The 23140-nt window shown below is 41.5% G+C and overlaps 1 protein-coding gene across 1 annotated transcript in view; it reads left to right on the top strand.

Moving 5' to 3' along the window:
• LOC106793513 (T-box transcription factor TBX20-like) overlaps positions 1-22685 on the top strand; it is a 28670-nt gene extending 5985 nt beyond the window's left edge. Inside the window, exons 2-6 of the mRNA XM_014760514.1 lie at positions 214-652; positions 7258-7531; positions 12681-12848; positions 12960-13036; positions 21913-22685. Coding sequence (XP_014616000.1) covers positions 214-652; positions 7258-7531; positions 12681-12848; positions 12960-13036; positions 21913-22447 — 1493 coding nt within the window. The 3' untranslated portion in view covers positions 22448-22685. The remainder of the gene's footprint in view (positions 1-213; positions 653-7257; positions 7532-12680; positions 12849-12959; positions 13037-21912) is intronic.
• Positions 22686-23140: the final 455 nt, after the last annotated feature.

Here is a 23140-nt window from a genome sequence, read left to right as displayed (position 1 = left end):
TACCTTTCTTTAAATCTGACGGTTTAATTAGGCGCCGACTACGTAGCAGCGGCAGATGTTCACTCAATTCGATTAATTATCCTCGAGTTTTGCGTATCTTTTGCTTTAATCTCTTCCCTCTCTCTCTCTCTCTTTCTCCTCGGACGATCGCCAGTAAATGCTTATTTACTTACAACACAGAGTAACTTTGTCTTGTGTTTGATTAATTTGCAGGCGCGAGAACGTCCCCGGTGAACATCGTAGCGACTGCTACCGTGGTGACGGACGAGGCTCTCTTGGTCGAGGAAGAGGTCGAGAATTGCGAGGTCGAGGAAGAGGTTGAGAATTGCGAGGAAACGGAAAAATCAACCAACGAGGAAGACGAGGAGGTCGACGTAGACGTGGACGTCGAGGAGTGTAGCAGCGTCGAGGATGGTCCTATTCATGGGCATCCGGACGATCTCAGTACCGGCTCATCCTCAAGCTCCTCGAGGAAATACGAGGGTACTAATGGCGTTTCCAATTGCAACGAGCATCATGAGAGAAAGCACAGACTAAGGACGAGCTGCAACTCGGACGAGCTACGAGACGTCGAGTGTCAGCTCGAGACCAAGGATTTGTGGGATAAGTTCAACGAACTCGGGACGGAGATGATCATCACCAAGACCGGACGGTACGAAGGAACGCGTTACCACGCTTCGTTTACATCCTTTTCCTTATTTTAAAACATCGAGGATATAGGGAAACTAAAGTTTCGGGGAGGACAGTAATTTTCATTTATCATAATCAACGTTTGACCGAAGGGGAGGGAACAAAACCGTGTTCATTTTGAAAGGTTCTAAGAGGGAAGGAAGCGTGCCTCTTTAATTTCCGAGCGAATTACGCGAGAGAGAACGGTTGGACAAAACAAAAAATAGTATAGAAGCGCGTCCGTTGTACGGCGTTAGTCGTACCTGAACTAATGGATTTCATTGACTGACGTTTTACGAGATATTTAAAGGGAATTTTAGATGTAATTTATTGCATCCATTTATGCCGTTCGCTCATGAGCACGCTCGCGCACGAGCTAGCGGATACAACACATAGCGCGGCACACATTTTTATAGGTATGTTAATAAAGTTGAGGCCGCAGCTGCGGCCCGGCAGGATGCGTGACCACGTCGGAATTATGAGATATTTGTGCACGGACCGAGAGGGACCATCCACTCTAGCGTAACTCGACGTCGTCCTCTTCTTCTCTCTTTTACCAACCACTGCTGCTTAGCTTTGGATACTTTCGGAGGAGAAAAAGGAATAAGAAAGAACATTATCAACATTTTACCGAACTCGTATCTCAATCCTTAATTGCTTAAGTAAAATCAACTTTTATAATAGAGCGCGCGAGTTTGGTTTCTCCGTTCAAATATGGATACTTTTCCAACGATATAATCACTTTCGGTTAATTAAAACGAGACGAGAACGTACGGTTTCTCTATCTGGTGGATGATTTTTCACGGCGATAGGAGCATGTACGAGCTCTGGTAAATACGTTAAATAGATTCATACGAAGAAACGAGATAACGGTAGAAAAAATGACGTATGAACGTTGAGAAATAAAGAAACGTTTCGCATTTCTTCGCATTTCTTCCATTTGTCACGCTAGCTTTGCCATAACTCGGACATTATCTTCTCGGGCAAAGAATGGCCATCGGCTTTCACGCTTTTTACAAATCCATGCATATATATCTATTCGCTCTCGAATTATCATCAATCGATTTTGTCATCAATAAAGACGCATCCTCAAGATAAACGTCGTCGATGCGTTATTAACGGTACGATCGTCAGCACGATTTATAGCTATTTACGAGGGATCCTTTCTAACCTCTCTCTCTCTCTCTTTTTTTCTGATGATCGTAAACGCGTATATTCCTAATTGAGTTTTCCTTCGTGGAAAGAGACTTTACGAGGTAAGGGAACACAAAAAATAGATGAGAGATTAAAAGTTGCAAATCGATCGTAACTTAATTCAGCAATACTTTAACGCGAAACGGAGAGTATTTTTTTTTTCTTCTCAACGGCTTGCCATAATTTGTTCGTATCCTTTTAGGAACTTGCGATTAATGCACTCGATTAACCTTTGAATTCTTTGCGAATACGAATCGACGACGAATCAAGAGATTGGATCGATACTTTAACAATTTTTATCCAATGTTATTTCGACCCTACCGTACAGAAAAAGAAACACATTAGATCTTACCGTGTGTGTGGTATTTAAAAAATATATATAGAGAACAGAGAAACATGGTAAGTTGACTGAGCCGATCGATATATCAAGAGTATTATTACACCGTGGGCGATACACGAATAGCGTCGTTAACACCGAGGAGGAAACTTGCCACGAAATCCTGGTTGAACGAAAACGTCAGTCTTTCCTAGAGTGACAATACGAATTCGGACCAATCAGGTGGAATTGTCTGGCTCGACGGGGTGCCAGGACTCGCCGCTCCCCCTTCCCCTTTTTAAGGATCATGCTTTCGAAGCTTTCTTTTTCCCACGTTGATGCCCTCTCTCTCTCTCTCATTCCTTTCGAATATACCAACCGTCGAATTGGCAAACAAAAACCATTTGAAATAAGAGAGAGACTTTTTTTCTTTGCATCAAAATTTGCTTCGATTTACCATGACAGATTATATTTCGACAAGTAAGTAAGTAAGTAAGTAGTTATATTGTAATGACGAAAGATCCTTTCCCAAGCTAGATTTCCGTGCACTGTTAGAGAAACAAGTCGTGGCTGTATGCGGTGGAAAAATCGAGTACGGGTCCTCCTCCTACGTTAAATCGTAGCCTCCGTCGCTCTCAGAGGTAGTAGTATAGTAGGAGGTGTGGACGAGCAGGTCAGGACGCAAAACAGAGAGAAAGAGAGAGAGAGAGAGACAGATAGAGAGAGAGAGAGACAGGAGGAGGATAGCAACGGATATGGAGGGTACTCGTCACGCGAACCCTTCATCAAGGTGCCAGCCAACCTATATCATAGGCGTTCAGCACACGCGTGACGAGTCTCAGCGTACATAGAAAGAGAGAGAACTGTGCGTTTCTCTCTCTTTCTCTCTCTTTATACACATATATATATATTTCCGTATGTGTAGGAGAAGAGGAAAAAGAAAGAAAAAAAAAATAAAGGCCGCCGGAAAAGAGAGAAAAAGAACGGAAGGTGGATGAGATGCAAAAGGACAGATAAAGGAAGCGTGCGAGAGAAAAAGAAAGAAAATAAGAAGGCAAAGGATAGAGAGAGGGTACGATATGGGTTAAAGTATAATTATAATAGCGACACCACCTGGCCAGGGCCAAGAGAAGTCGTTAGCACGGCAAACAGCGAAGAGCAAGTCGGATGGCCACTCGGATCGGTATAATATCCACTGCTTCCGTAATCCATTTGTACGAACCCTACTCCCTATTTCTTCTTCTTCTTCTTCTTCTTCTTTCTTCTCTTCTTTATCTTCTTCTTATTTTGCTTGGCGAGCCCGTTCCAGGCTATATCCTTCTCGACAGTGAATAAGCGACTCTGGCCGCACGCGCGTACGTCAGCGAGACCGAATGCCTGCGCGTGAGAGAGAAAGAGAGAAAGAGAGAGAAAAGGAACTCTGGCAAGGTTTAGGGTGCTTTCCGAACGACTTCGAGGGTCGAGCCGTTCTCGCGATTATGCTCTCGTTAGCCACGGCCTATGGAATCGAGCTTGCTTGCTTGCTAGCTATAGCTAGCTAGCTAGCTTCTCTTTGCGCCCGGTTAATTTGCCGGGGCTAAACGATGATGAACCGAGGTGGATACGTTGCTCTCACTTTCAAAAAGAGAAAAATCAATTTTGACGACGTCAAAGGAGAATGGAAACGGTAAATAGGATATATTACGACGATACGTTGAAAAAAGTGCTCGCTAATCGTTTCTATCGTTACTTTGACGAATCATCTTTTCTTTTATGTATCTTATTTTTTTATTTTTTTTTTGCAAAAGGTGGAAATATAAAAATGGGAGGTGGAAAAAAATGTTTTTCGAAAGAGATGATTGTTCAAGTATACGCAGAAAGAAAAGGTAAAGAAGAAGTAGGAATCTTTGGAACGTACGCGAAGTTGTTCGTCACGCGAGTCGATGCCGTGTTACTTGGGAAAGGTTTCGCGCTCACGGATTGCGAAAGGATCATCCTTGCGGTCGTTCTCTTTAAAGCGGTTGCGGCCTTTGCGGTTTCTTCAACGTTTTCAAACGATTTCTTTTCATCGAGCACGTCCCTCATCTTTGTGTTTCTCGCCTTTAACGAGGATGAGCGGCAACGTACTGGGACTCGAATAACATCAAACGAGATCAAAGAACAAACTAAACGATCTATCTATATCCGGAATTTATCGCAAATTTTCATTACAATGGTATTCTACCGGTAATCTTATAAATAACCAATGCAACGATTCCGCAAACTTGACTCGAAATGAAAGCCTCGTAGAGTGATTCGCGCCAAGCAAATACGGCGAAAATGAAATGAACTATTGCATAAATGCAAACAGCCAAAAGATAAGTAATAGAGGTTGGCAATACTTTGCTTCTCTCAGTATACTTAATCGCGGTATTTTTCGTGCAAACATCGATACAACCACCTGGATATTTGAAGTTCTCTTCTTGTTCCGAACAAAGAGCGATATCTTTATCGTTGTCTTTCGAACAATTTGCAACTTCGGAAATTGCTATTTGCGAGATCGCTACATTGACGAGGACGACATTCGTAATAGTTTCCTCATCTACTCGAGCAGGTAATTCGATGTTTTTGACGTCGACTTCCTCCCTCTTCTCGTCATATTCCTCGTCATCTTCCTCGTCGTTGTCGTCGTCGTCGTCGTTTCCATTCACGTTGAATAACGAACACGGGTGGCACCGTTGCTTCTCGCACGAGTTTTCTGCACGCTTGTATCTGGAATGATTGCACGGCCCTGGACAGATGATCGGTCGACCACGACACGTTCGCCGTGGCGTACCGATCATTTTTTCATCAAATCCACCCCCCTCCCCACAACTCTCTTTTCCTTCGAAGGTATTCCGCACTTTGCCCGGTTACCTATAAGTATAAATTGAAATCGTCAAAAGATAGTTACGCACGCTTGAATAGGCTACTAGGTCGAATCTAACGTTACGCTAAATTTAATAGCCAATCTAATATTTTTTTGTTTTTTATCGCGAATCACGTTTAACCATTTTGCTGATGATTTCGTGTCGCGTCTAATTCGAATACTCGTTAACGTATCTTTAATTGATCGATCAATCAGGATTAGCCAGAGATTTAGCCTTTGGTAATAACATTACGCGAGAATATGAATCATGGCCGATCGAACGTAAATAAATTATTCGATAGATTGTGCGCGATAAGAGAAAGGCACTTTTACGATCGCAAGAAAGAAATATCGGGTTTATATACTTGTGAATAAAATCTCTTGGTCTTTGATGTCGGCTCGGTAAAAAATATTCAAGGGCGCGCGTTCGCGCTTGCCCGTCGACGTTGAAGGTGTTGAAAAGTTGACTGCATTTAACAAGGTTCAAGGGGTCACTCGCTCCTAACGAAAGGATGTCCCCTTCGATCAAAGAGATTTTTGATCCTCGGTTCCGATGATTCTTTCGGTCATCGTTTTTGACAGAAAACAAAGAGGTTATATTATACTAGTTATCGATAGTTCTTTTTTTTTTTTTTCTTCCACTCGATCCTATTTTTTTACGAGCCGAACGATTTAAAGGTGTTCGGGAGAATAAAATTGGAGATAAAAGTGTTGAAAATTAAAAATTCGTGAATATTTATGATTTACAGAATTTTATGAAATAAATTAATTATGTTAATGATAGAGAATCAAAACGTATGATTAAGAAATGATAAATAATATGAAAAAATTGTAAGTAAATCTTGACAGTGAATGTGCCTTGACTTTAATTTAACGACTAAGACAATTTTGATTTAAATCCTTTATTAATTTTCAATAACGAGGTATTAATAATGCTTAAATATTAATTATGACATTTTAATATTTCTTATTTTAGATCATTTTCAATAAAAAATATATTTAATGTTAATTATTTAACGTTCTGAAAAATATAGAAAATGTGACAACACACTGTTAATTTTTTAAGTTGGTTTTACAGTATATTTGTCTCTTGTTTTTCAACTAGTTCTATCCTTTTGCTCTGTATCATATATGTATAAGACACAGAATTTTCTTTATTTCTATCTATCAGGTAAAATATATTCTTGTTCCTAGTACTGTATTCAAAACTATAGTCACATTTTTAGCTCTCATCCGAGTACAGTGTTGCCGGACTTTCTTATACACTAGTTGATTTATCGAGTAAGAACTTGGTTTTCGAATTGTTTATAACTGTGCAAAATCAATTTAAAAGAGTATAAATTACATAAAATAAAAATTTAGGACATTGATTACTCTTTTGATATTGTATTATATGTTGCATCTGTTATGTGACTGAATCCCGATAAGATTCACATGTAAAACAATAATTATTTGAACTTACAATAACTTTTAAAAGACATAGTAGATCAATATGAAATTTTGACTTCGGACTTATGCATTTAAATAAGATATAAAATAATAAAATTCTTAATAAGAAGGTATCATAGGGAATTTGGACATGAAAAAAAGAAGTAGAACTTAATTTTGATAAGTTGGACGTTTCGTCCCTTTATTGGGACTTCTTCAGCAACTGGAAATTTGATTTTTATTGTTATTTTTATATTATGAAATACATGAGACCCATACATTATAAAATATTACATGTTACCTTAATCTTTAAAGTTCAGCGTCTCTTTTCTTTAAGTAGACATACATTTTTATTTTTATTTATAATATTCAAAACACATAACATCGTTAACTTCGTTAAGTCTTAATCCGTTATAATTTGAACACTCAACAGAACTGTTTCAATCTAGACTAGTGTTTATTAGTCTAGATATCTTCACTGCTAAGGTATCCTCTATTACGGTGTTCTATTTATTATAGTTAAATTAAAAAATTCCGTTATAGATGTTGTTTAAATTTTTTGTTGTGTCTGTTCTAAAATTAACCGTGTTATTGTTCGTTATATGATACATTTCGCTAATGTTTCTTTTATCCCTATGATATACCTTCTTATTAAGAATTGTATTTTTCGACAAGAGAAACAACTGATAAAATAATAAATTTGCATTATTTTTCGTAAGATTTTGACACATACCTCCCGAACAATTTTAACAAGGAGAGACGTTATTTTTATGTCGATTCACAGACGGATGTTTCCCACCTGTCGAGTATCCTTCCGAGGATTGAAAACGGAAGGGCGTTACGCCGTTCTGATGGACATCGCGCCGGTCGACAATAAAAGGTATCGATACGCCTATCACAGAAGCTGTTGGCTTGTGGCCGGAAAGGCCGATCCCCCAGCACCCCCTCGTCTTTACGTGCATCCGGATTCACCATTTACCGGGGATCAACTCGCGAAACAAGTCGTCTCCTTCGAGAAGGTTAAATTAACGAACAACGACATGGACAAGCATGGTCAGGTAAGTTATTAATTGAATAATCATCTTTTTTATTTCCTTTCGCGCAGAATGTAACATCGACAAATTGAAAGAAAAAAAAAAAGTTCGATATTGGATATCATCGTCATATTCGAGATAACAGTACCCAACACGATTTTAATTCTATCCGCGTTCCAGTTTGCTAGAATATCCGCAAAACGCAACAGCGCTCGATCGTAAAACGCAATGGGCATCGTTAAGTATCAGATTTCATATAACCAACGTGTTTAGTATCTCCTTCGTATCTGAATCCTTACGAGTGGACATTCGATCTCGTGAAATCTCGAGAAGAAGGAATAGAAGAGGAGAAGTAGAAAATCGGTCCTCGCGAGCTTTGGACACGAGAAAAGAGGATTCACGAGGGACGTTATCCTTTACTCTCGAACGACAGCGCTGAAACGAGATTCGATCGTTTGCCAAATCGACTTTCCTTTCCTTTCCTTTCCTTTCTTTTTTTTCTCTCTCTCTCTCTTTCCTTCGAATAACGCGTCGCATAATTTTCAACCGAACGACGTAACGCGTCTTCATCGACGACGGCCCAGAAAAACGACGATGCTCAAAGATTACAGTGCCGTCTGTCTGTCTGTCTGTCTTTCACGATCTTCCTTCGACTTGCACTTTCGACGAGTTTTCTTCTTCCTTCTCTCGCCGTTATACTAAAAATTGCCACATAAAAGAATGAAAAAAAGAAGGAGAGCGTAGGACGCGGTTTATCATCGATTCACGTTCGATGCCTCCTTGTTAATCGTGGGCGTTCAACTCAAGTCGAACGGTTTACGCGAAACGATTTTTCTTTAGGATTATCGTTCAAAGAATTTCACCGAAAATACACGAGCTCGTTCTCGACCTCTTATTCCTTTCCATTCGAATTAGTCGAACCGATCGGGGCGGGGGGGGGGATGGGTGCGCTGGGGAAAAAAAAAATCGGTAGCGCTACTAAAAATTGGTAGACGATGCTACGCGATTCCGGTTTAAAATTAGAAAGGTGCAAGAGAGTATAATGCACTCGGATATAGGCCTATTCTTTGCTCGTTCCCTTGAAATATCACTGACTGTGGAAGGCTAACCGTAAAAAGTGTAACTCTATGGGAGAAAGAAGAATAACGCGCGGAGTGCGGACGGGGTTGGAAAGCGACGGGGGAGAGGGAAAGAGGGTCGCGTCAGTACGCGGTTCTCGCGGAACAGCCATAATGTTGGTATCATTATAGGCGACCGGTGGTGTGGTGTGGTGTGGTATCGTAGGTGGTATATAGTGGGTACTACTACGCCGGCATGCCTATAAGCTAATAAATTGAATGGATGTTTGCCCGAAGCTTTTGTCATGATGATCACGGGTAGCCCACGCCCGGCCCCGTTGACCACCTTTTGAATCTCCCTCGAGGCCGTTCCCTTGCGTTTTGCTCTTTCGGATCCTCGAGGATACCCAAACTTTCCTCTCTCTCTCTCTCTCTCTCTCTCACTCTCTCACTCTTCTTCTCTAGAATTCTAATTTCGACGATAACGATAACCGGAATAGGAATCTTCTTTTTCTAAAGGACAGATAGATTTTCTGATAATCGTGGAGTCACGAGAATGTTCGTTTCCATTGTAAGTGTAAAAGGGAGAGAGAGAGAGAAGGAAAAAAAAAAAAAGGAAAAAGGGAAGCAAAGCAGTCGAGCTCGAGGAGAACCACGCAACGCAACACCCAACCGCCAGTCAAGTCCGAGTGTAGGGCTCGAGTGGTAGAGAGAGAACATTCCTTCGGTACGGCCGCTATTTCATCGTTTCGTATGACGCGATATTATAAGACCCCCGCCTGCGTGCCGGCTACTACACGGTGGTCCAAAAACGAGAGTTCACCTGCGCCCATCTTATTTCTCTTTTTCCTCCCTCATCGAGATTTCTATCGCTTTTCGCTAAATGTTTCTTTTTTTTTTCTCTTATTTTTCTTTTTTTTTTTTTTTTTTTTTTAATTCATTTAATTATAATTTTTTTTTTTTTTTTTTTTTTTTTTTTTTTTTTTTGATCCCTAACGCATAAAAGCGCCAAGATAATCGAGAATTCCTGTAAAGTTTGGTAACGTATTTAAACGTTTATTTAAAAGTTAGTACGTGCCTATTACTTACTTACTACTACTACTACTACTACTAGTGTTCTTACGTTCGAGGTGAAAAAACTAGCGCGATACTAATTGAGAAAAACCCGCACGGCATCGTGTCCTTCTTTCTTCTTTTTTTTTCTTTTTTTTCTGATTAATGTAGCCTAATCTCGTGGATTAAGGAACGATAAACTCGTGACTTACGTAGCCACCTCTTGTGAATTATTTGATCGAATTAACATGGAGTAAGCTTTTCGAAAGATAGGAATTTGCTCGTACCAAGGAGATTTATAAACGTTTATAAATCATTTTTAATCTATTATCGCTCGCAACACGTTTTTCTATGTACCTCAGTTCTCCGATCTATTCTATAATGATAAGTACGTACGTTATTATTCTCTACACATTCAATGTTGAAACTTTTCTCATCAGAATTTGGGACGAAACACGCAACGCAAGAATATTTCTTGTGTGAATAGAAAAAAAAAAAAAACCATGAAAATTCAGTTCTCACGATCGCATATGCGTTCACTTCGAGCTTTACGTTGGTAGGATTAAATTTCGCGCATACGAATTCGAAGCTCGGGGAAAAAAAAATAGTCGAGAACGTGGCTGATAAATCGAAGAAAGAACATTTTTACGTGGAGAATTTTTTTTTTAGAATACGACGTCGTAGTCGCGCGTGCGATTCCAACACGGTTATACGGGACGACAGAACGAACAGAGTAGAGCAAATTGGACTCCTGACAAGTTACAGTAGGATGTCCTGCCGTGCCAACTCGCCCCGAGAAAACGTATAGAAATGCGCTGCGGGATTCCGAAGGACTATAATCGAGAACATAAAGCGATTCCTTTTCGTGATATCGCGATCGTGATCCTTCCTTCTTGCTCGACCCGTCACCGATTGAGTGGACCTCTTCTCTTAACGCCAATCCTTACTTTTACTTTCCATCACGTATTATTATACACGTAAGTACACTAGTTTCAAATAAATTTATTATGAAAATAAACGATAAACGTAATATCAACCATTACAAGGTTATCTCCATCCAGTATTTTTTCTAAGCAAAATTCCTCTGTGTACAATCAATATATTTACAAGGGGACTCAAGATAAAATTTAATTTATGTACATAGATCGAACAAATTTATTTTAGGATCCGTATTAATTAAACACTTTTTACTCATCACGGATCCCTTTTTTTTTATCACCCTGTATAGATGGTCTCATCTCTCTCTCTCTCTCTCTCTCTCTCACTCACTCACATTTTCTTACAATGGTTCTTTTTTTACCTGGCATACCAGCATTAGGAACTACATTCTAGATTCTTATCGGTGTTTATGTGCGAGCCTCGTTTCTTCCGCTTATGCGAGAAATCTTAGAAAGATAATCTTGTCCCTTAATGGAACTCGTGAAAATGTAAACATCTAAGCATTTTGTCAGACCCTCATCTCGACTATTTCGAGCCCTTTTCTAAGCGACCACCGAGACCGAATTTACGAGCGTTATAATCAATGAGGTTGTTGTAACGGTTGAGAAAGAGGGATAGAATAAAGTTACGCTCGATTACGCTACCCGTACGCCGTTTAATTAATACACCTATAATTCGTAGTCTTTGCGTAATTACGCCCTCACATTTTACTCTGATACTAGTTCGCGGTAGATCCGGATAATCCGTGGAAACGTTCACCGTTTTGCTCGCACGCACGAACGATCTCGATGGAAATGCAAAGAAACTTTCAAGAACACACACGTTTATATTTACCACCCCGTAAACGAGAATACCTTCGTCTTATTTCGTTCGAATAATTTTTCTTCGTGAAAATTGTGAAAATGTAGTCTAGATAATGATAACGTGTCTAACTAAATCGATGGTGAGAATGGGAAGAAATGGAAAGAGAAAAAGTCAGTAGCCGGACTTCTTCTACATTATCGCTAATATGAAATATAGAGGCGGCTGCGGTGGCACAACTGTTGAAACTTAACGGCTGCAGGTGGCCCGAAGAGTCTTTGGGTATTGGGGCCCTTCACGCCAGCCCTGACTTTCGAGTCTCGTTCGCACGGAGACTGGCATTCGTGGCGTCGTAAAGACAGTGAAAGGAAAAGATGAAAGGTGGGGAAGAGAGAGGAAAGAAAGAAAAAGAGAGAGAGAGAGAGAGAGAGATGACTCACGCACACATCACAAAATTTTGCCTGAACATTTATTCTTTATTTTTCTCGTTTGAAAATAATCTAAGAAAAGTGTGACATCAATCGATTATTCGAATGCTCCATTTGTTTTGTTTTTTAATATCATCAAATCGTATCATATAAATTTGTTATTTTTGCTCTACTTTTCTTTTTACAAGAGAAAAACTTAGGATGCCATTAAAAGTTATTTTAAAAAACTAGAAAAGTTAAAAATTAAAAGTGCGCGTCTCTTATAGTTTTCGTTATAAGAAATGAGAATTGTAGTAGGTGTTTGATTTAGGATAGGTACCATACGAACGTAATATTTAATTTCCCGTCGGTCCGGCTATAAATATCGTTGGAGGTATATATCGTAGGATATAGACGCGTGCGAGGTTAATTAGTAAATCGATTAATAACGCACACGTATGGTGTATGTGTTTGGTATAGGTATAGGATGCACATCGGGTCGATAGTTGGTAAAAAGGCGTGCTCGATTGCGTTCGATCGTTCTCCGGGCTATCTCTACCGCCATACGTACACGTAACAACTTTAATAACGGTATTTTCCCGTGGCAAATGTCATGACGTTAAAGTTTCAACTGTAAAAACTTGACTTCCGTATCTGAGTACTTCGCGCCAAGCGTACGTCTACACACGTAACATGTAGTACGTTTACACGTGCGTCTAGGCAGCCAAGTAGAAGCTTGAGGATGCTCGATAAAAGACTTATGATGCATTTCAAATCGATTTTCTGTCCAAGACGATGCCATGGAATAAAACTAGCGGCCCTAAAAAAAATTCAAGTATCCTTAGATTTCCACATATTTCAATAATTATATAATATAATATACGTACATGAGATTTTGTTTGACTTTGATTGCAGATAGTATTGAACTCGATGCACAAGTATCAACCTAGAATACATTTGGTCAGATGCAAACAAACGGATGACAACAATCTACAGATCAATGATCTTCGAAAAGAAGAATACAAAACGTTCATTTTTCCTGAAGCCATCTTCACTGCTGTCACGGCATATCAAAATCAGCTGGTGAGAGCATTGATCATCGAGACTAATCAACCGATTTTCTATATATTATATTACTTTGATAATCTATCCATGCAAAAAATTAATTATTTTTTTCTATTTCTTTTCTCGCAGATCACCAAGCTAAAGATCGACAGTAATCCGTTCGCGAAGGGTTTCAGAGACTCCTCGAGGTTAACGGATTTCGATCGGTACGTAAAAAAAAAAAAATACTTATTCGAAATTCGAAATAAGATTTTTTCACGAGAAATCAGATGAAGCGAGCGATTAGCAAGCATGCCGGTAATTAATAAAGTGTCGTTATCGTGCAAAGTTATTGAAAACGGTATGGTAAGAGAGCCGCAAAAGCTGTCAGGAAAGTGAGCAGCAACGTTACTTCTACGATCGAGAAATCTCACGTATCGCGTAGCAGGTAATAATTTATCAAGTAATTGCTTGGAACCCTTCTTGTTGCTCTTATTCGCTCTCTCTTTCTCTCTCTCTCTCTGTCTCTCTTTCTTATTCTCTTTCTTTATCTTTTTTTCAAGCTCATAGTAATTTATTTATTTATTTATTTTATGGAATAAAACCCCCATTAATACAGAGTTAAATAAACGTCGCGTTGACAAAAATAATACAAAATAAATATTATTACAGATGATTAAGATAATATTTCATGGATGATATAGATTGATTAAATATATCTAAATGCCGATGATAATGATTGACATTTAAAAACATACTATTCATTTCATCTGATTTCTTAATTTTTATCATTAAATATAAGCGCGGATTGGCCAACAATAACAATGTCACAGTCAGCGATCAGCAAAAGAACTTTTTATGTAGATTTACCATGGGCTTCACATATAGATTTGTATGATCAAGTTTATAAATATTGAAGCTTTTTAAGCTAAGTTCATAATTAGAAATACTCTTTTAGAAAAAATTTAACATCATGATTAAAAGACATTGCTGCCAGATTACATTTCAATTTCACTAAACTTCATTCTTAGGTCAGAAACATTCTGATAATGAAATCTCGAGACTAATATCAGTTCTTTGATGGTTGTTAGATTTGAGAATTTTCGGTATATCGTTGATATATCTGATAATCGTATTGATGATTTCATTGTCCGTTAGAGTCCAAAACTCATTCCTTAAGGTTTTTAGATGGTCTTGTTGAACCTAAAAAACAGTGAGAACTTCGTGTTTTGAAGTGAGAGTGATAACAAACAAGATGAATCCGATTAGGATAATCCTTTCTTATTTATTGTTTGTGCAAAAGACTTGATGTGCTAAGAGGTTGATTTTTAAAAGAATATCTATCTATCTGATCTGAACGACAGACGAAGAAAAAAGTTAAATAAATATCTATACGATAACGTTTTGAAGTCGGTATTAAAATTTATCTCGAGTACGATAATATTGCTTAATCGTGTTATGATTAAACCTTGAACGTTGCATAAGTATTTCTCTCTCTCTCTCTGTCTGTCTCGACATTTTTTTTATTTATTTTTTTTCTATAAAATTAACTCTCGAGATTCGTCGTATTTAACTTGACGCGTAACTCGTGGCATATTATTATGATCGGTCGTGAAACGAAATAAAAAGAAAACAAAAAGTATCTCTCGGAAAGGCTTTAATTGTAAACGTAAAACGTCTGATTGCGAGACAGTTTTGTAAAACGAAAGAGACAGGGATCGATCGCGTTCTAGGTTAAGTTACAAAATTTGTACAATGTTAAACGATGCACGACAGCTTGTTAGATAGTTTTACCGCGAGTTAAGCGTGCACGCGTACTCTCTCGACCGATTTCATATTATCCACGATCGTCTATCTGCATGAACGATGACGCACCTGCTCGTAACCGCGTTCCATCCTCTCGATCGTTTCGTATAAACAGGAACACGTAGCTTTTTTTTTTTTTAAAAAAAAAAAAGAGTTTTTATTTATAAATAACCTGTTTATATCACTTTAAGTGGTAATTTTAATCAGACAAATTTTCCGACACTTTCTTGGCCGTCTTTTGCATGATTATCTTTTCGATCGATCGATTTCCTGAATGATTTTTAGGATCGTTAACTTGACGTTGGCCAAGTTAGGCGATAATTTAGAGTACTATTCTTCTCACTCTTTTTTTTCTCTTATTCTCGATCATCTAGAACGCGTTATCCTTATCGCGTTGTCCTCGATTTTCTCTCGGCGATGATGCGAACTTTGAAAAAGGGTTCGCGCGATAATGAGCACGGACACGCGGAGTCCGGTCGAGTCGACGCAAATTGCAAACACGCCCACTAAATTGTTAACGACAGCGCCGGCAGCTCGCTCGAGCGCAATTCAAGGTTTTATGCAAATCGTACAAAGAACGCTACTAACGGCGTGTCCACGAATCGATAACGCTCACCCGATAAACTTTTCTCCTCCCCCTTTTTACGATCGAAACTCGAATAACGCGACCTCTCGTTTCCAACATTTCTTCCCTTTTTTTTTTTTTATTTTTATTGAACCTTCTCGACGACGACGAGGACGAGGACAGACAAGAGTATCGCTACTTGCTACACCTGCGCGCCACGATCGAAAAAGGGCGGATCTTAATTAAATTGTTTGTTCGCTCTTAATTATGAAATACTAACAGCAAAGATTTAGATACAGGGATTAAGTTACCATCGCTCTCTCTCTCTCTATCTCTCTATCTATCACATCTTTTTTTTCTGTATTCGTCGAAAATAATCTAGGCGAATTCGATCTTTGGCAAAAAAAAAAACAAAAAAAACGTATCGAATCATTCAATGATCAAGTCGAGAGATCCGCGGTTTGCCAACGAGAAGCCGGCTTTTACCTCAAGATATTAATCTAATTATACGATCGTAGGTCCGAATCGAAAAGTGCACGACCTCTTCCCGGATTGTTGTCGGTTATCCGTGACCCTCCCCAAATCAGCACCTGCCTAAACCGAGGTCACTCGAATCTTGCATCGTCATTCGAATCTTTTACAAGTTGACCCCGACCGATCGGAACACCTTTTCCAGTTCGAAGCCGCTCGAAAATCCCTTCCCATCATGAAGGAATCCATAGCTACGTAGGTGGGATCTAAAAAGTGCGGAATACGAGGAGTAACCAAAAACTCCGTAGGAAAGAAAACAGATGCTGCTGTTTCGACTTTCTCTCAAGTTGGATACTTCCTTCGCTATATATATATATATTCTTCGGCATTGTCGGCATTCGGAGTTAATGAGAGGCCCCGGGTCCTGGGCGCGATAGCAATACGTTTCGAAATTATGATTCTCGATTTATCCTCACGACTTTATGATTTTATTTAAAAATTTTACTCGATTCGTCGAACATCCGCCCTTAGATCTCCCCTTTCCGATTACGCTCGTGCAGCCGCGATACGTCGAGTTTAATGGGATACTTGTAGAAAAAAAAAAAAAAACAAAACAAAAAAAAAGTGCATCGACATCAAAGAAGATCAACCCTAATCATTTCGAGTGAACTTTTATAAGATCGAAGGATAGTTACAATTAATTATTAAAACGGGACGTAATATTGAAAATCTTTTCAAATTCGACCAAAAAAAATTGCTTTCACATGATCCTCTCAATTTCGATATTTTCAATGTGCACGAATAGATCCCCGTTTACGTGTTGTCGTCGTCGTCATAGAAGAATACAAGTTTTATCCTCGAAAATGTTTTTAAACGTTGTCCGCGATCCCGATCCCGATCCCGATCCCGAGTGGAAATAAGAAATTCCTGACGGGATTTGGAACGCGTTCACGAACCGCATTCACGAACGCATTCACGAACGCGTTATTCTCGAGGCTGGCGGCTACCTCTGCTACCTTTGCCGGCGAGTAGCATCCCTCCGCGATCCTCTGCGGTCCTCTTCGGTCGAACGCGGGCTCCGGCGGCGTCCAGAGTTAATGAGAGACCGGCCGTACGGGGCAATACGGCGCATGCTCCCGCCCACTTCACGCCGGCGCTGATAGATAGACCCTCTCCCTTTCCCTTTCCCTCTCGTATGCGCTCGGAGTAGTAGAAAGAGTAAAAGAGAGAGAGAGAGAGAAAGAGGGATGGATCGCGTCCATTTCGCCCTGCATTGCCGCCACCGGGCAGCTTTCGTCGTTCCTCGAGATGCCAGGAGGAAGAGAGGGACGAGATAGGGGGCAGGGGGTAGGGGGAGGGGAAAGAGAGCGATTCCGTTCTCCCTCGTTCCGCAGGGCAAGGAGGGCAGGGCATTCATCTATATTAGCTTCGAGAGCGGACGGCCTGTCATTACCGCTGCCGCTCCTGGCCCTCTCCCTCTTTTCCTCTCACTTTCCGCCTTACCATCCGTCTTTTCGTCCTCTCTCTCTCTCTCTCTCTCTTTCTCTCTTTCTTTTTTTCTTTTGGGAGGGCGCGCGCGCGAACGTTCGCACACGGACACACTCTTTTTCTTTCTTTCTCTCTCTCTCTCTCTCTCTGTTTCATTTCTATCCCGATGTTGTTCTCGCGGCCGAGGCACGGTGTGGACCGACCCCCCTTTTTCTCGCTACGCACACGACCAAGTTATTCCTCTCCTCTACTGGCATAGAAGTGTATCTTTGACCGCGGCACCGGCAGCACCACAGACATCGATACTCGAAAGTCTTCTCGGCCCATTAGCAGGCCCCATTACCAAAGTGCCAGAGAGCGAGATGAATAGAGAGCAAAAGAGCCAGCCTTGCGGTAAGAGTAACAGAGAGAGAGAGAGAGCGAGAGAGAGAGAGATGAAACCGAGGGGACTGCTACGAACCTAATAACCGCCGTTTAAAACGCAAAAACAAAGGTCTCGCCGTGCATCCTCGAGAGAGAGAGAGAGAGAGAGAGAGAAGAGTATTTGAAAGAGAGAAGAAAGATGCCCAGGTAGTGGTAATCGGAGCGAGAGAATTAGGTGGAGAGCTTCATCCCGCGCAACTTTGAGGGGTGGGGTGGGAAGTAAAGGCGTCAGGGTCATTACCGGATCATTACCTACCATACCTACCGTGCAACGACTATGACGACGACTATGATGACGACTATGACGACGACGACGACGATTTGAACCGTGAGCAACAGGCTCGCGGGGAACACCTAACTTGAACGTTCGGTTAGCCTGCTGCTATCGGTGGGTTATATTAGTATACCTTTGCTGTATGCTATCAACTTACATACATAGAAAACCGTGGATCGCGAGTCGGATCGCAAACGTGCGTGTGAGATCCTACGCATACGAGCGCGCGCGCGCGCGCGCACACGCGCGCCCGCTCGGCGGCAGTCGGGGTAAATTACAGGCTCGAACGTATTTTTCGTTGTTTTGTTGTTTTTCAACGCGCCGAAAGGAAATGAGCGAGCAAACGCGTCACGCCACCCCGAACCTGCTAATTTCTATTCATATTTTATGGCTATTAATTTCTTCGCTGTTACACTCGTCCATCTCCCTTTCACTCTCTCCCTTCCTCTTTCTAGCTGTCTATCTGTATATATACATATGTATGTATACATACATATATATATGCCCCTCTGAAAAAACATTCTTCCTTCGAATTCTTTGACCAATCTCTCGTCCTAGGTATCGTCCTTGAGAGGGGTCACGTTATTCGAAGATTTAGCAATGCGCGCAGGTAATATCGCAAAAAGTAGTCTTTTCGATTGGTCAATGGAACATATAGATAGTCTCCAGGACAAGTCCTTAAAAGATTCGATGGTCGGCCCGTTGATAGGATATCTATATGCGTGCGTAGAGTGCGCGAAGAGAGAAAGCGAAGGGGAGTCAGTCGAACCGCACCGTTCGATGGACTACCTTCGGCCATCAGTGGGGTGTAACCTATTATTATCTACCACTTACCTAATGCCCTGTGTCAGCCCCAGGGTAGACGGAGAATAACAGGCTCCCCGCTCGATGGAATTCATTCGGCATTAATATCGCGACCCGTGCAAAGCCGACTCTTTCACACTCCGCCCTCCGCCGCTCCTTCATAACGCTTCGAGTTTGAAAAAACGTTTGAAAAAGTCGGTCTCTCTTTAAAACGTATTACCTAATGCTTTTAGCAGTAGATGAAAATCAGAGCCACTCGAGTATGGATTGCTCTTGAGACAAAAAAGATGAAGAAGAAGAAAAAGAATAAGAAGAAGAAGAAGAAAAATAATAATAATAATAATAAAGAGAAGGCGACGAGAATATATCCTTTCTTTCTCTTTCTCCTTCTCTATCTCCTTCTCTCCTAAAGGGTGTAGCCGTGCGAACGTCATGGACATTTTAATGGGTAACGGCGGTGGCCTCTAATTAGAACGTTTCGAGCGTAACCGCGCCATTACGGGGAAACGCAGACTCGTCAGATCGATGAGGAATATTTATTGCGGTGTAACAATTACAGGAGCGCCCATAGAGGGAATAGTAATAGAGCCAGAGGAGCCGGGGGCAACTCTTTCGTCCCGACGAAACCACCGTAATTAGGGCTTTTATTGTTCGTACATGAGGAAGCTTTATGAAAACATTAAAGATATAATTCAAGGCCGGAAGGCAGGACGCCGTACGTAGTCGGCATAGTTCTCTCTGGCCCAGAACAGTACGTTCCAACCAACAACGTCATTTCCGTTTAGCGAATATAGGTACAGGTGCTTGCTTTCCTCTTCCTCAATCGATCATTAATCGCGCGCCGGGACAGTTAGAGATGTCCCGATTTTCTTTCTATATCGTATCGATCGTGTATCGTTTATCTCTTTCGTTCGTGTTTCGTTCGTGTTCAACGACGGGAAGAAGAAGAAGATATATCCCGTCAGCTGCCTTTTATCCTCCCGCGTTCAAAGTGTCGACACGATGACGTTATTGGTTTACCAAACGTATCGTCCTGCCAGATCTCCGAGACGATGTTTATCGTACTGTGCTCGTCGCGAAGAAGAAAAAAAAGAAAAAAAAATGGAAAAAGAATCCTTTGCACCTGGTGCTCCGACCGAGGTGAAAGTATAGAGCTCTTAAATGCGTTACAGAACGATCGACATTAAAGATACCGATTGAAAATACCAAATGAATTCGCGTAGATGTCTTCGTCAAGGAACACGAATTAAGATGGATGCCGTTCGATAACGTACGCCGGCGCGAACATTTATAAACCGTATTAATAAACAGGTCGTCGATTATTTCAATGAATAATAATATGCTTAACTCGCGAAAAGCTCATTTCGGTAAGGAAGGAAGGAAGGAAGGAAAACGATCAAAGTCGGTGTGTGGTCTGATCGCTCGAAACGTGGGGATGGGCCGATTAACCGCAGGCTCCCTAATCCCTTTCCCTTTTCCCTTGGTGACTGGGCAAAGGGCCGAAAGCTGCTGCGAGGGCCCAGAAATCGCATGCTTACGTGGCACAGTACACGATGGTGTTGCTGCTGCGTGTATGTAGGTCGAGCGCGCCCAACGTGCCTTTCTCTCTCTCTCTCTCTCTCTTTCTCGCTTCTACACTTGGTGTCGTGTTACATGCTAAGCAGTATGAGGCCAACGCGTAGTAACCGAGACGCAGGAACTGCACACCGGACCCCATTGTTCCTCGCTTACTTCTCTTACGAATTAGCATTTCTCGTCGCTTGATTCTCAACTGTGAACGATTTTAAAACTGCTTCATCGGTCCCGTTTACCGTAATTTCTAGAAGAGAAGAATGGTACCAGAGGTCACGGTCGTCCAAACAACATTTATTTCTTTCTAGCTCTCGGCCTGCTCTCGTTACCCTCTTTATTTTGACGTCTCGATCGTTCGCGCCTTTTTCGAACGTTTCAAAGAGTAACCGAACCCTTCTCGTTTAACCTTTCATACACACGGAGAACGGCCGATAACCGTTTCGCCAAGATCGAATCATACGAGAGAGAGAGAGATGCAATCCTCTTTCATCTTTTCTTTTTCTCAAGCTGGCAAAGAATTAAAATCGATCGTTATCGATTTTTTTTTATCTCCTACCGAGAAAGAGATCCAATAGCCAAGACATTTTTTTCCATCGGAGCAATATCTTTTTCCTTTTCGACGCAATCGTGCTGCGTTTATCGTTATTGTCTTTTATTCGCTTTGAATTACTTTACGACTTAGCGCGTACGTGAGAGAGAGAGAGAGAGAGAGAGAGAGAGAGAAAGATAGAGATAGAGAGAGAGAAAAGGAGAGAGACGAGAGATGCGTACGATTTGAAACGTTGAAATATCAGGCGCCGTTTGTGAAAGACAATCTCCAGACTGGCGAGTAGAATCGCTACGGTGCGTTTCGGGGAAGCAGATGATCGATCGGCGGTATCATCGTCGGCCGGTCGGGTTAAAATTATCGTCCAAGCTTCTAGTATCAAGTTTTCATTCGTGTATTCGACTACTGAAAGACCACGAACAGCATCAAATACTTTTCTCTCGTTTCGAAAAGGATCGTTCGCCGCTTATAGCTGGAGACAAATCGTGCCGAGACGTAACGTTCTTTTTTTCCGAATCGTAAAAAGAAGAAAAACGATAAGAGAAACGTCGCGCGATAATTAAGAAGGCGCCTATCGTGATTGGTCATCGTAGTTGGTACGCGCCGCTCCCGTGCATAATCAGCAAAATAGGAAATGACGGTGCATTCGGATATTTCGCAATACCACAAGCATAGCACGGAACATTAATTATCATTGGCTAGCGGGGTCGCGACACTTAAAAGCACACGAGTTTTCGATGCCGCTCGCGACCGTACCAATAATCCGCTCGTTAGCATTTCCCCTCTTCCTCTCTCTCTCTCACTCTTCCGCGCGCGCGCGACGTAACGAAGCTCGAAGGATCGGCTCGAACGCACAATCGCTCGTAATTAACCCTAATTATGCCTGCGAGGCAGACCGTACGAATTCATCCATCACGTTATTACGATACGCCGCGTTACTGCGATGAGCCTGACCCTCTCTCTCTCTTGCTCTTTCTTTTTCTCTGTCTCTCTTTCTCTTTCTTTCTACATCTATTCGCCGGATGTCGATTAGAAAATCTCCCGCTAATTATCCGCGTTCATCTTCCGCTCGAATTTTCTCCTTTTGTTTAAAGGCTATATTATAATAAGAAGCAACGAGGAAGTCCGATTAGCCGTAACGACATGTTTGCAGAGATCCGATGGAGATGATGGAGCAACAACTGGTGAGATGCGGAGTACCACCGGTGAGATTGTACGAACATCTCGCGATGTCCTCGCCGGCGGCAGCGGCAGCCGCTGCAGCAGCCGCAGCCGCGGCGGCTGCTGCCCTTGGGGCCCAACAGCAGCAACAGCAACAACCGCACCAGCATCAGCAACAACAGCAGCAGCAATCGCAGGAAAACGGTGGACACGCGACGGCTGCGGCTCTGGCTCCTTGGTTAACAGCGGCAGCGGGGGCCTCCTCGGCCCTTCTTTACGGGGCCGCTGTTGGGCAGACCCACCCTGCCACCAGGGCTGCGAGTAGCTCGCCCTCCCCCTACCACTCCGCGGCCGCGACTTTTCCCTACCCGGCTGCCCTTGGGTGGTCCTGGCAACCGTCGCCGGTCGCTATCATCTCCCGACGAACCTCACCACCCTCTGCCGCCCTTAGGTACGCACCCTATCCACATCCTAGCGGGACCCCTCCGCCCACGAGCCTACGCGTCCGCCCCTCCAGTCCCAATTAGCGAGCCTAATAGCTTTTCCTCTCTATTTCCTTGCATCTGTGCGTTTACTTACTTATCTATGTAACATACAACATGGCCAAGTTTTTGCGATAGAAAAGGAAAATGGAGGGAGGATAACTTGCAAATTCCTGCCTAGATTTTAAACAAATGCGTTTTTATCTTTCCGTTAATTGTAGTTTAATCTAGGAAGAAAAATATTACGATATTTCGTCGATCAAGACATTAAATTAATTCTCATTCACGGTATATCATTTTCTGTAACAATTAGTTCGGTGTCTTGATACAAATCGTCGTCTTTTTTTTTTTCATCAAGGAATTCGTTAGTTGCCTAAAAAGATCGACCAAAGTCATCGAAAATAATCAGGAAATTATTTCGATAAATAATTCATGTATGATTACATTCTTAATAAATAAATATTAAATTTCTTAAAAAAGACTCCGAATTAATTGCTTTTTTACGCGCACCTAAAAAGAAATAACGTTCTTTTACTTTTATTCGTTTCACTTTTCGCAGGATATATCAACGATTCCTTGTTTACGTAGAAGTAATTTCACATAGGTGTGTGTCTTGTAATCTTATAGATACGGAAGGAAAGAAGCGACGAGTGTCAATAAATTCTAATGCATGGAGAGTTTTATTCGCCTAAGTCGCTTCGAAGGAAAAATTATTGTATAGTAGAAAAGGTTGGAAAC

This window comes from Polistes canadensis, unplaced genomic scaffold (assembly GCF_001313835.1).
Source record: "Polistes canadensis isolate GaletaPanama2010 unplaced genomic scaffold, ASM131383v1 scaffold_14, whole genome shotgun sequence".
In the NCBI taxonomy this organism is placed as follows: Eukaryota; Metazoa; Arthropoda; class Insecta; order Hymenoptera; family Vespidae; genus Polistes; species Polistes canadensis.
The sequence above is the reverse complement of the archived record's forward strand: the minus strand, read 5'-3'. Positions and strand labels throughout refer to the sequence as shown.